General features: G+C 41.4%; 1 protein-coding gene across 5 annotated transcripts in view; it reads right to left on the reverse strand.

The window, feature by feature from the left end:
* Window positions 1-14,749, reverse strand: part of rerea (arginine-glutamic acid dipeptide (RE) repeats a) — a 353,076-nt gene that overhangs the window by 43,942 nt on the left and 294,385 nt on the right. For all 5 annotated transcript variants that reach the window (XM_034173287.1, XM_034173289.1, XM_034173286.1 and 2 more), the window contains 2 exons: window positions 13,725-13,824; window positions 11,769-11,867 (listed from right to left, as the gene is read on the reverse strand). In XM_034173287.1, the coding sequence (XP_034029178.1) occupies window positions 11,769-11,867; window positions 13,725-13,824 (199 nt within the window). The remainder of the gene's footprint in view (window positions 1-11,768; window positions 11,868-13,724; window positions 13,825-14,749) is intronic.

A 14,749-nucleotide genomic window follows, 5' to 3' on the forward strand; every position in this document is an offset into this window, starting at 1 on the left:
ACATTTTTTGACAATCTCTTTGATGAACGGAGATTTTTGGAAAACATGGGCCACGTCAGAATTATTACAACCCCTGAATGTGAATTATACAGGTTTTGTGTATCTATCTATATGTTTTTAGAACCTTAGACCTCAACCATTTTTAGAAGAGGAACTTAACCCTTTCATTTCTTGTTAATTATGTAATTTTTTAATGTTAACTTTGTGTCTTAATGTATTTATAAATTATTTAGGTTCTTGATATCATATACGAGGTCTATTAGAAAAGTATCCAACATTATTTTTTTCAAAAACCATATGGATTTGAATCACGTGTGATTGCGTCACACAAGCTTGAACCCTCGTGCGCATGCGTGAGTTTTTCCACGCCTGTCGGTTGCGTCATTCGCCTGTGAGCAGGCTTTGAGTGAGGAGTGGTCCAGCCCCCTCGTCGGATTTTCATTGTCAGGAAATGGCCGAATGATTTTGGCTTTTTTTCCATCAGAATTTTTTCAGAAATTGTTAGAGACTGGCAGCTGGAAACCATTAGAAAAATTTATCTGGCTTTCGGTGAAAATGTTACAGGCTTGGTAGAGAATAAGGAGTGTTACTGTCGCTTTAAGGACGGCCCCCAGCAGCTGTGGGGCGCGCCGCGCTCCGAAGCCGCCATCGACAGGCTGAGCGACCATTTCATTTCTAAACAGATGGCTGTATGGATCCGTGACCATCGTGTGCAATTTCTCTGGTTATCACAAGAGCTGGACATCAACCATTTTCCGTCAGATTTCACTTTTAACAAGAGATTTTGTCATGGAAAGCCGAGCGGAGGCTTCGCGCGTCACGATGGATTCGCTACTGGAGCGAGACAAAACCACCTCCGTTTTGGTCTTACAGGACGGCTTTGAGATGGCGTTCAGACAGCTGTCGGTGGTTTTTCCAGTCGAGTGATTATCCGAGAAATTGTGGATGTGCCTGGACATGCCAGAACATGCCCCGTGAGGCTTCATCACGGCGTTGCTTCGCGCCATGCGGCACCGCCGCGACGCGCGAAGCCTCTGCTCCTCTTTCCATGACAAAAACTCCTGTAACAGTGGAATGTGCCGTTCATTTCCAAACTGGACGCTGTGTTTTATCCGGGACGTCGTCTGACTAGCACAGGAATTGTGAAAAGACGTGGACATCAGCACTTTTTCGGCACATTGGAGGAATTCCGCACGTCTTTTAATTGACGTAATTAAATTTTTTAATTTGACAAAAACAGATGGTGGCTGAAGATATTAAAACCACTACGCATCTCACTTATGGTACCAACATCAGACTTAACCCACTCAAGGTAAGAGCAACATAACACCTAATAAACTGACTAAACCGACTGAACTACAAAAACAGAACAAACTGGTAACAGTAACAACACTGTTAAACTAACATGAACCACAATAACATTTAAAACCTCAAAACCCTGAACTCCCATGGTGCATTGCAGCACAATTTCCATTATTTACTGGTTAGCCAAAATTGCTAATTTCTCCAAAAATATTTGTCCTATCAACGCTCTGTTTTCCCAGCATTCATCCTTGACCCAAAATACATAAGCGTACCTAATGGTAAATGTCAGCTTTCCCCGGTTTTTGCGTGATCAAAGCCAAACGCAGAGGCCACTTGGCTATTATAATATATACTCAACAAAAATATAAACGCAACACTTTTGGTTTTGCTCCCATTTTGTATGAGATTAACTCAACGATCTAAAACTTTTTCCACATACACAATATCACCATTTCCCTCAAATACTGTGCACAAACCAGTCTAAATCTGTGATAGTGAGCGCTTCTCCTTTGCTGAGATAATCCATCCCACCTCACAGGTGTGCCATATCAAGATGCTGATTAGACACCATGATTAGTGCACAGGTGTGCCTTAGACTGCCCACAATAAAAGGCCACTCTGAAAGGTGCAGTTTTGTTTTATTGGGGGGGGATACCAGTCAGTATCTGGTGTGACCACCATTTGCCTCATGCAGTGCAACACATCTCCTTCGCATCATCCGTGAAGAGAACACCTCTCCAAAGTGCCAAACAGCAGCGAATGTGAGCATTTGCCCACTCAAATCGGTTACGACGACGAACTGGAGTCAGGTCGAGACCCCGATGAGGACGACGAGCATGCAGATGAGCTTCCCTGAGACAGTTTCTGACAGTTTGTGCAGAAATTCTTTGGTTATGCAAACCGATTGTTCCAGCAGCTGTCCGAGTGGCTGGTCTCAGACGATCTTGGAGGTGAACATGCTGGATGTGGAGGTCCTGGGCTGGTGTGGTTACACGTGGTCTGCGGTTGTGAGGCTGGTTGGATGTACTGCCAAATTCTCTGAAACGCCTTTGGAGACGGCTTATGGTAGAGAAATGAACATTCAATACACGCGCAACAGTTCCGGTTGACATTCCTGCTGTCAGCATGCCAATTGCACGCTCCCTCAAATCTTGCGACATCTGTGGCATTGTGCTGTGTGATAAAACTGCACCTTTCAGAGTGGCCTTTTATTGTGGGCAGTCTAAGGCACACCTGTGCACTAATCATGGTGTCTAATCAGCATCTTGATATGGCACACCTGTGAGGTGGGATGGATTATCTCAGCAAAGGAGAAGTGCTCACTATCACAGATTTAGACTGGTTTGTGCACAGTATTTGAGGGAAATGGTGATATTGTGTATGTGGAAAAAGTTTTAGATCGTTGAGTTAATCTCATACAAAATGGGAGCAAAACCAAAAGTGTTGCGTTTATATTTTTGTTGAGTGTAGATATGGCAGGGGTAGCCAAGTGGTTAGTTGGTTTCAGTGCAGAAGATTTCTGGTTCAAACCCCACTCCTGCCACATTCCTCCATGCAATGTGGAGTTGTGTCAGGAAGGGCATCCGGTGTAAAATGTGTGCCAATTCAACATGCACATTCACCTCTTATTTGCTGTGAAGATCCTGAGTGAAAACCAGGAAGCAGCCAAAGGGACTTACTTTACTATACGAGGTCTATTAGATAATAAACCGACCCTTTTATTATTATTTTTTTTAACTATATGGATTTGAATGACGTGCGATTACACCTATCATGCTTGAACCCTCGTGCGCATGCGTGAGTTTTTTCACGCGTGTCGGTGACGTAATTTCCCTGTGGGCAGTCCTTGAGTGAGATGTGGTCCCGCCCTCTCAGCTGAATTCCTTTGTTTCACACGCTGCTCGAGACGGTGCGCGTTGCTTTATCAAAATTTTTTCTGGACCTGTGAGGAATATCCCAGTGGACACTATTCGAGAAATTAAGCTGGTTTTCGGTGAAAAGTTTAAGGGCTGATGAGAGATTATGGGGTGTTTCTGTCGCTGTAAGGACTTCCCACGCAGAGGGACGTCATGCAGCGCTTCCAGGCGCCGTCGTCGGCCTGTTTCGAGCTGAAAACATCCTATTTTAAGGCTTAATTCACCCAGGACGTCGTGAGAGAACAGAGAAGATTCAGAAGAGGCCGGCATGAGGACTTTATGTGGACATTCCACTGTTTAAGGACATTTTGTAATGAAAGACATTGCGCGCAAATTCGCTGAGTCGTTTCCGTGATGACTCGGCAAATCTGTGTGCGCCGCGACAGGAAAAACACCTCCGTGTTGAAAACCATTTGTAAAATTCAGGCGGCTTTTGATGGCTTTCAACAACTGAGTATCTGAGAAATTGTTTAACAGCTTGGGCATGTTCCAACTTGCCCGTTAAGGTTTCCAACGGAGGTGTTTTTCCTGTCGCGAGCCCCCGCGGTCGGGTCCGGCCCGACATGCGACTCTGCCCGCACGTTCTTTCATTACAAAATGTCCGTTAACAATGGAATGTCCGAATAAACTCCTCATGCCGACTTCTTCTGAAAGTTCTTTGTTCTCTGACAACTTACTGGGTCAACAGAGCCTGAAATGTGGAAGTTTTCAACTTGAAACCGCGAGACGCTGCCGCCTCGAAGCGCAGATCGCCGTCAGGCGCCGTGGGCCGTCCTTACGGCGACACTACCAGACCAAAATCTCTCATCAGCCGTTAAAATTTTTACCAAAAACCAGCTGAATTTATCGAATGGTGTCCACTCAGTTGTGCCTTACAGTTTTGAAAAAATTTTGATCAAACAAAGCAGCAGTCTCTGAGCCATTCCTGAACAATGAAAAAACGACGAGAGGGTGGGCGACTCCTCACTCAAAGGCTGCCCACAGGCGAATGACGTAACCGACAGGCGTGAAAAAACTCTTGCATGCCCACGAGGGTTCAAGCATGTCTGATGTAATCACACGTGATTCAAATCCATATGGTTTTTGAAAAAAATAATATGGTCGGATACTTTTCTAATAGACCTCGTATATGTATGTATGTATGCATGTATGTATGTACAAACACACACACACCTTTTTTTGAATAATTAGGGATATATGCGAGTAAAATACAAATACCTGAAAAATGTATGAACATTTTCACAGAAACCTAAGTCACAAATTTGAATTTACCACTTTAAAGATTGAGACCTTGAATTGAATCATGACACTATTTCATAATAGAGTGAATCCAAATATTTTATCTAAAACTTATTTTGAATAAACATTTTACATGCTTTATACAAAAAGTTTTTTCTAATTTTTTTCAGCAAAATACTACTATTGCTACTAATAATACATCTGATCTGCAACAACTGATGCCAGTTGAGAAGTCAAAAGTTTAGAAAGCACATTATGTGGGCATCAAACGCAGATTTGCTGTTGTAGGATTTACTCCATCAACTACAACTGGGAGAGCAGTACTTTTGTCTATGTGGTTAAATAAACTATGTTAACAACCCCTCTCTCCATTTTTGGTAACACTCAACAGCCCACTGTTGCACAACAGAGGATGTGAACATTTGTTTATTTTTATTTTGGAACAAGGCGGTCATGCAAATCCTCCCAACTACACGATAAGACCTGAGACCACAAAATGTTTTCGAGACGTGCTCCATGTGTCAACAAACAGTGCTGCAAACATTCCTGATCTCAAACTGCCTCACTGTTTTTCCTTTTCATGCCTTTTCTTAATTTCTTCATCACTATGTGGTTGTGTTTTATCTCCTCCTCACTGTACGTCATCACAAAGACATGACATGGATATACAGTGATGGCAAAGTTACTGTTGAAATATAACAGTTTACAGATTACCAGTTACTCTGCTAAAATGTAACAAGTAATGAGTAATGTATTACTTTAGCAACAAATATTTTTATTTACACAATGAAGCTGAAAACCATAAAAACATCAATTTAATCTTGGGAGTAACATTTATTAAAAGTTCTTCAATATAACTTGAATTAAGATCACCAGCAGAGAATGTCCACTCCTCCCCTGTGTCTCCTGGTGTTCCCTCTTTTTTGTTCCCCAAGCAACAACATTCTATTGCAGAATATAAGCTGCCAGATTTGTCACAAATTGCTGGATAATACCTCTAGTCGCAGTAAAAACAAAAACAAACAAACAAAAAAACAACAACAAAAGAGTTGAATCCAGAGACAAAAACTGCTAAGAACTGCAACTGTGGACAGTGCAAACCCAAAATAAAAACAAATCAGATTTGTCTCTGCGGCTTTTGGTGACCTATGCCATTCTAAAATACCATCCACCATTCCTACATACAAAGATGTAAAGCAACATAGGTGTAACGAATATGAGATTTTTTTTTATGTCCAAACATAATCACCAATATTTTAACTAGTAACTGTAATTTAATTACTTTTTCTCAGAACCTAAGATTATAATTACTTTTATTTTATAATTTAATTACATAGCTCCATTACATTTAACTAATTACTTCCCAACACTGGGGATATAAATGAGGATTCTGATTGGGCGCTCTGAGATCGGGCAAAGATGATAAAAGTTGGTTAATTTGCATCATCTACTCACTAATGCTGGTGCTCACCTCAACGTGATGAATTATTTTTTTAAGCTGGAGTAATAACTTAAGTGAGAAATGGACCAAACGTTGACTGAATACTGGGCGGACATTTTTCAATTATTTTACTCGTCTTTCTCAACAGCAATTTGGCTCACTGACAATCATTTAAGTAATTTAGCGCAAAAACACCAATCACTCTGGTTCTGGTTCTCCCCAAAGTTGTGGGTCTTTTTTTTTTAATTTTGTCACAGTGAACTGAATATGACTTTGGGTTTTTTGGAGACATCACCTTAGGGTATAGGAAACCGTAATGGATGGTTTTATATTCAGAAATTTTATAGTCTAAATGACTCTTCAATAATAATAATAATAAAAAGAGGTACAAAATAATTGATGAAAGAAATAATTGCTCCTTCAGGCACTCGATAGGACAATAAAAGTCAAACAACAGCGCTCCACAATGGTGTCTCTACCTCTGCAGCAGTAATAAAAGAGCTTCCAGATGAGTGCAGAGAGCAGAGCTGAGGTCCAGATTCACACACTGTGTGTCAGGAGCTTTAGGCTTTTTTTTTTTTTTTTTTTTTTTGGGGGGGGGGGGGGGGGGGGGGGGGCAGAGGGAGGTGGTGAGTGACAGGCGACCCCGCAGACAGACCGCTTCTGTCATTTCGGCAGCCCCTGCTGTCACTTTTATTCACCTCTCTAACAGAATGAACAGGGGGACAGACAGGGATAATGAAGCTGCTCCTGGAGGGGAGAAGATGGGGAGAAAGGACTGATGAATAAATGAAGAGCAGCAGTGACGGTTTTGTGCAAGCGTGTTGACACCCGCGCTACATTTACACCTGTCCCTCAAGGCTGGGGGCCTGAAAAGGCACAACTGGTTATCAGATGACTGGGAGCTGTGTCCTTGGCAGACCGGAATCTGGCTGCTTTTCCAGGCTGTGGACGCTGTGTGGCAGGTGGAGCACACGCAGCCCGCTGATCGCCTCCGCCCGCAGACACACAACACATACACACCCGCCACTCAATATGGCAAAGTGAACACAGCGTGCTGGTCTCCCCGACTGCTCCTCCGTAAAAGTTACGATCACAGAATCCAAACTTAAATCCATCACGTAACAGCGTTGGAAGACTGAAGAATAATATCACCATTTTAAGGTAGTAGACCATTTCAATCAGAAATAAAATTTGATTTCTAAAAATAGTCAGACATTAAAATGTGGAAGAATGTTAAATTTCCACACAATGATACCCCCAACTCTGCTATCCTACTTGCTTGCATGTACTGTACATTTTGTGATGAAACAGCTGAATTAAGAAACCTGTCGACTTTTTTTGCATCTAATTGATAATTACAATTTATTTAAAAACAACTAAAGTACAATTAACTCCCACTAAAGATGTCAAACCAGTGTCATTTTTCTTCATATGCCATGGTGTGCTACCACTGCAGCTTGGTTGAAATCCATAAAGCAGTTTAGCTTGATACATCAACTAATTACAAAACTTCTATTGTCTCATGTTGAACATGTCAGAATGGAATAATTTCATTCATGCACATCTTCTTTTGGTGTGCTACGATTGTGACGCTTGGCTGAAAGCAATCAAACAGTTTTAGAGTTGTGCCTAGACAGACAGACGGACACACCCACCCAAATGTTTAAGTGGGGTATATTAAACCACAAATAAAAAGGACCTCAGACACTGTTAGATGTGGAACCCAAAATGTTCCCACAGTGGCAGGCCTATGCATGACAACTTTCAAATTCATGTCCATTTGGACTTATTCTTTGAAACTTTCCGGTTGGAATTATGCAGTTGAAAGGAAATGAACGTGTTAGCATTAACACATCAGCATGAACTCACCTGGTACATTTTTTTTTTTTTGCTGACAAATAAACATGTCATGTGTAAACACAATAATACAATAATATGCTTTTGGAGGGCGGTATGCATTTTCAGAGGCCCGACTTCCATGCCCAGTCACCCAAAATGACAGCTATTCACCCGAGTTAGACGAGGGCGAATAGCTGTCATTGCGGGCGACGGGATGGACGGAAGGACTCAGAAAATGCATACCGCCTGACAACAGCATGTTATTTGCATTATTATCACTTTTTACTGAGATACACAACACGTAAAGCGTACATTAAAAAGTTGGCTCACTTAACTTCTGCCTTGTCGCCTGGCGCGCGCGCTGCTGTTCAAATTCAGCAGTGCGTCTCATCAAGCTGGCAGCTTTAGCTGGTGTTCATTGTCGTACTACCAATGAGAAAACCATCCGGAATATCCATATTGGGACCAAAACACACTTCTCGCCTTTTCATATTTTCCTCTGCGGACAGTTTTTTTTTTTTTCCCCCTCTGCGGCCAGTTCTTGGGCTGCGCGCTATGATGTCATTTGTTTACACACAGCGGGCGGGTATAGCCAGATACTGTCGACATAAATCTAGCAACGCCCCGGTAAAGTGATAATAATGTCCAATATTGGTCCCAAAAGATGCATCAAGGTGGTGTCTAGGTATCGGATGACAAGTCGATATGTAAATGATTGTGACCAGGGATGGGTATTGATAAGATTTTAACGATATCCATACCATTATCGATTCCGCTTATCGAGTCGATTCCTTATCGATTCCCTTATCAATACCTCTTGTGAATTTTCTGTGTACTAAAAGTAGGCTTTACAAGTTTTCTATGTCAACAACATTTTATTGAGTCTTAAAGTAAATAAATATGAAATTGGTCACTGGATTCATGATCTCTGGACATGAATAAAAATAAACCAAATCTGTTTTTGTCAAAAGCATTTCCCCTCAGACATTAATGGCATGAATGTCTCTACATACTTCTGAGCTGAGCTCAGCCGGCTGCACGTCAGCATCAGTGTAATTCATAAAGAACACAGGACGACGTCTCATTTTGGGAGAAAAAAAAAAAAAAAAAACGTTTTAGTCTGTCGTATTTTGTTGTCTCTGTTACAGCGTTTGGAAAGAAGTGTCATTTGATTTAAAATGGTGATTCGTTTTGAAATTATTAATTCCGACCGGAGTCTAATGTGACAGAGAGCGGCGCAGCGTTTGGAGCTGTGCGAACGGAACAGAGGACGATTCTCATTTCTTGCCCGCAACAAGACAAGAGCCCCAGTTAGTGACTTTAATCCGCACAAAAGTGACTCATGATTGACATTTTTAAATGGCTTTGAGAGGGGTTAAGAAGCGGACTTCTGCTTCTGAAAAGCAGCGAAGCAATGAACCAACAAAGCAATGGGTCAGAGCAGCGCTTCGTTGCGTCAAGAACAGTCACTGCAGAAGCAGTTGATTACAGACCCGCTGTAGGGTCTGTAATCAACGTAGAGAAATGATTATTTTCAAGTAAATAAATATGAAATTGGTCACTGGATCCTTAAACTCTGGACATAATAAACTTTACATGGTGGATCCTTGATCTCTGGACATAAACAGAAATAAAATCTGTAGTTTTTGTCAAAAGCATTTCCTTTCAGACATTATTGGCACGAATCTCTTTCCATACATCTGAGCTGAGCTCTTGCAGGTGGCTGCATGTCAGGATGTAATTCATAAAGAATGCAGCACATCTCATTTTGGCAGGAAAAATGTTTTAGTCGATTGTAGTTTATTGTCTGTTTTACAGAGTTTGGAGAGAGGTGTCATTTTATTTAAAGTGGCAATTCGTTTTGAAGTTATTAATTCTGACCGGACTCTGTCTCGGCAGAGAATCGTGCAGAATCTTGTTTCTTGACTGCAACAAGACAAGAGTCCCAGTTAGTGACTTTAATACACACAAAAGTGACTCAGTCACGACTGACATATTTTAATGGCTTTGAGAGGGTTTAAGAAGCAGACTTGCTGCTTCTGAAGAGCAGGGAATCAAAGAACCAACGATCCAGCGGATTGAGCATTGCTTCATTGGTTCAACCTTCAAAGTGGAGTCACGCTGCAGAAGCGGTTGATTACAGACCGGCTGCAGGGTCTGTAATCAACGTAAAGGAATGATCATTTTCCCCCCCAAAAAATGGCTGCTCTGAAGGACCGATAAGGGAATCGTTAAGCAAAAAGGCTATTGATGTCAGTGGATTGAATTAATTCTTAACGATATCCGAAAAGAACCGGTTCTTGATACCCAACCCTAACTGTGACAGACTTAAAGTTAGTAGTAGGGTGGGAAATATGACCTAAATTTAATATCATGTTATTTTTCACATTTTGGACAGTGACTGTATTACTGGTTTTACACGCTATGATCCCTTTAAGATTTTTAAAGCTTACACAACCCTGCAGCGCAAAAGTCCACTGGTTCACACAACAGAATTACAGCTTAACCTTTTCCATGATTAAGTTACGTCTTCATGTGAAAATGACTTTATAGCCAGTTACATATATAAAAAAGTGCTAAAACTTTGTGACTCGTGTGGAGCACAGCAGAACAGTAAGAAAACCTGTTTCAGGACAGACGACCTCCAGCTCTGATCATCATGGCATCAGAGCTGTGCTGAAATAATTATCGTTTTTCAAATTAATGGATATTTGGTGCCATTTCTGCTGTGTACTTTTTCAATGACATTATATATATTTCTTACTGTGTTGACTGTATTGTGCAATGTGCATCATGGCGTGGTATCACACCGGTGATGACTATGGCACTGGTATACTGCACACCACTAGTTAATAGCACTTTCCAAAGTTGTGACACCAAAAATATTCATGGATAGTAAAAATTTAATAAATTGTTTATCTTTGCAGATTAATTTTGTTTTTTTTCCTCAAAAGTTCAATTTCAAACGCTGCACTGATGACTTTACTGTCCGTACTGGGATACTCGCAGCTACAACCGGGCTCTGTTAGCACGTACTCCGTAGTGGACTTGCCTTAAATCTCAGTAAAACCGTCTCCCATCAACATATCCGTCTCTACTCTGATCATCCTTGCAGCGCAGCTTATCCTGGCAGCAGCAAGCACATAAATAAAACGCAAATAATCAAGACCAGCGTGATTCACTGCGGTCCTACCGTGGGCTCTGGCTTCATTCAAACGTGCCTATCAAGCTCAATTACGGTACGAATGCACACATTCGCTTCTAAGCTACCGGATTCAAAGCTTGTCTGTTCAACAAAAGACTACCAAGCATCAGCAACACGAAACAAAATCAAAGTGGAAAATGGATGACTCACCCTGGAAGGAGGAGGAAAAAAAGGCAATGAGAGTGATGGAGTGCTGTGCTTAGCACAGATCTGCAGTCAGATCCCTCAGTGGTCTTAACTTTACAAGGAAGCATGAATACTAACATGTAGAGCATGTGTCATAAGCATCAAGGCTGCAGCCTTGATGGTTCTGCCGGTTCTGGCACGGTGTTATCCAACGCTTTCATTTCCCTCCTCTCTGTTTGTGCCGTTTGATCAGGCAGAAGAGCTGCTATTTTCTGATTTCAGGTCTCCGTCGGCGGTGGTGAAATTCACGTCTACATTCAAGCAGAGACCAACATTACCAGCCCTCAATCTTTCCCATTTCCAGTCTTCCGCAGTAAACATTTATTCAGAGTGTGATAAACAGGATGCAGCTGTTGCTGACGGAGCTGGAACCTGATGGCTGCTTTTACAGACGTCTTTACCGACGATGGCTCAGAGCCCATTCTGAACTCTCAATAGCTCCATCTAATGACGGCATCCAGCCTCTGACAGACTGCAGGCATCCCCGCTAAACAAATACTAAGCAACATCACATACTGGACCATAAAGATAAATTAAAACATTTTTTAAAAAGTGAGTATTTCGTCTGATACATCTTTCTAAACTACTTTTTTTTTTCAAGCACATATTGTTTTGAATGGAAAAGCAGTCTTACCACTTCATCCTCAGACCAGCACTTCTCTATCAGTTTAGGGACGGGTTTCTTCACCAGACGCTGGAGAGCCTTCCCTGCGTCATAGCTGCTCTCGTGAAGCTGGGAGGAGACATAAAATGCAGAAATAAATATATTTAAGAAGCAGCGGCCTGTTGGGAGAATCATAATTTTAATGTATTTTATTTAATCCAAGGTTTTGACCAACATGATCCAAGTAGAAATCAAAGCCATTTTTGTCCACGACCAGATCTGTTTTGGAGTGAGTACCTGTCGAAGCAGTATCGGTCCCAGCACCTCAAGGCAGCAAAGCCGCCTCGCACAAGCACCTACTAATTTCAGGACCTACTCAAGTGTGCTGCAGTATGTTAAGAAAGGCAGCAAGGGATGCCATGAAAGCAAAGTGTGTCAAAAATTATGTAGTTTTATATTTTTTTTTTAATCTATTGTAAGAGCCACAACTTGGGGAAATTAAATTTAAATATGATGCACACTTCCTATTTCATTATTTTGTTATATTTAATGTCATTTTTGTTATACATCAGCCATAAATAATGCTAAATATGTTAAAAACAAATTGATATTGGATAGACATAGCGTTTGCTGCTGTGTACAAAAAGAAACACACAGTAGCTTTAATGTGAGCAGCAGAGACCTGTGTCAGACATTTTAACACTGTGAGAGTGTGTAAATATAAACTAGTTTTGTTAAATGTTTTTAATTGGATTACAGCTCTTGTCATTCATGCTGGATGAATTTACTCTGCAGCAAGTTTATTATTTATTTATTTTTTGACGAGTCGCGCAGTGTGTGATGTAATAAGTGACACTGTCTTCTTAAATGCGCGGTCATTAAACACAAATGTGACTCGATGCGCTTTGGCTTTTAGGTTCCTAGTTTGTAAGAAAAATGTAAGTTAACCAATTCCATGTATTCTTCCAAACTTTCTTGACAGAGGGGTGCAGGTTATAGAACTCTCCTCGCTGCTGTCAGCTCCTATGTATTCTTCCTGCAGGAGGAGGAGGGGTCAACCTGCTGTGTGTGCAAGCATAGATCTGTAAAGGCCACTAGAGTGGACACCAGCCTGCACCATATACAGTCTATGGGAGGATCAAAGAAAAGGGAGACGACGTTATTTTAAAAATTGATTTTTAAAGGTTTTGAATGCGCGGGACGTCCCGCATATTCTTGAACGCGCGTCCTGACGATGCAACGTCCATGGGACACCCCAAATATTATTACTGTTGTGCAGTAGCAGTAGTAATACACTCCCTGACCTACAGCTGTGTACGTTGCCTGTTAGCAGGAAGAAAACACTCATGAAAGTAACGAGAAAAACTTCTGCATTCATGATGAAATTGCTATCTGACTGGTTGCAAGTGGCATTTGTCAAAATTGGACTTAATGTGTATCTGAAGCGAAGCAGAGCAGAGATATGTTTCTGAAATGTGCAGTGTCAGTGCAGGTGAGGTACAAGCAAGCACTGGACAGAATCATGGCTGTTAGCTCTGTCAACGTGACACTAATGACTGATACCAATGATGGAACTCGTGGAACAAACCAAACACGAGCAATAAAAAAATGGCCTTGATCGAGTTGACACAGATCTTTGTGATTGGACTGGAACATCCCTAGTTTTAATAGAGAATTTATTGTCATGAAACATGAACCATTAAACTGAGTGGCTTGAGATATGGGAGGAACCACAAAACATAAAAAATAATTGTTCGTTAATTCTGAGATAACTTTGGGATCCAGCAGTTGTACCCTAGACGTTTCCATCTCCCAATGCTGATCTGCCAGTTAATTTACCACTTTATAGTCAGAATATAAACACTCTGTTTATGATGATTCTCATTGTCCACACACTTGAATTTTGTGCATTCAGTGGCAACAAAATAGACAAATGACCCCATGTGTTCCTATGTGTTGCGCTAAACCAGGCACAGCGGCGCTTACAGTATTAAGTGCATTTAGTGTAGTGTCATCTCGGGACGCGGCGAGACATCCGTCTTCTGTTGAGCCTCCGTCACACATCCCTGCAAAGGCAGCCATGCTCCTGTAGACAATAACGCAGACAAAATGGAGAGTTCACGTGTGTGACCATTATTTTGTGTCAGAACATTTGAGCTCAGGATCAAACAGCAGAAAACAGATCATGACAAACGTTGGTTAATTGCCTTTATTTAACACCCCAATGATTCCTTCCAAATGTCATATTTCATTAAAAAAATGCAAAGATGTGACGAAGAATAAGATGTTCTGCAGGACTCCTTTCCTATTGAACACTATCTCCAGTGTAGTGATTATTTCCTGCTGCTTTATGAGATCTAGTTTCACAGGATAATTCCTGCTGTTGCTGTTTCTGCAGCCATTTAAAGAGCACATTTTAAGTTTCTTGCTTAAAAGTCTAAATACAGACATTTTCTGCTAAGCAGTGTTCATGAAAGGTGACAGAATGTAGTTTGGGTATTAAGCACATTATAATTTACCCATAAACAAAGGAAAAATGTAAGCACAATATGGACAAGCTGGAAAGCAAATTTGATGGATAAAAGGGGACTTTGCTGGAATTTCTGAATCACTCTTCATCTCCGCGGTGGCTTATGATTAATTACAGTGCAGCCTCTGACTACAGAGCACAGATGTTGGTTAAAACATGTAACACTGAGTGTCATATCATGGGAAACGATGAATTTATTCCACAATGGAACACGTGATGAAGTGTGACTCCTGAAGCAGATGAGAGACTGTGCGGAATCAGAGTCTGACTTTCCCTGCCAAGGCTGGTACCCGTTTACAGCTGGGTGGACTGAGACAATGCAGATGAAGTGTTGTGTCCAAGGACACAGACAGGTAGTGCGACCGGGAATCAAACACAGGTCTTTAGATTTGTAGCCCAACTCCACACCTGCTGAACTATCCGTTCTGACAAGAACATACAAAATAAAACATTTTTGTAGGCTACAGCAAAATCATATACA

Source organism: Thalassophryne amazonica, chromosome 6 (genome assembly GCF_902500255.1).
Source record: "Thalassophryne amazonica chromosome 6, fThaAma1.1, whole genome shotgun sequence".
Taxonomy (NCBI): domain Eukaryota; kingdom Metazoa; phylum Chordata; class Actinopteri; order Batrachoidiformes; family Batrachoididae; genus Thalassophryne; species Thalassophryne amazonica.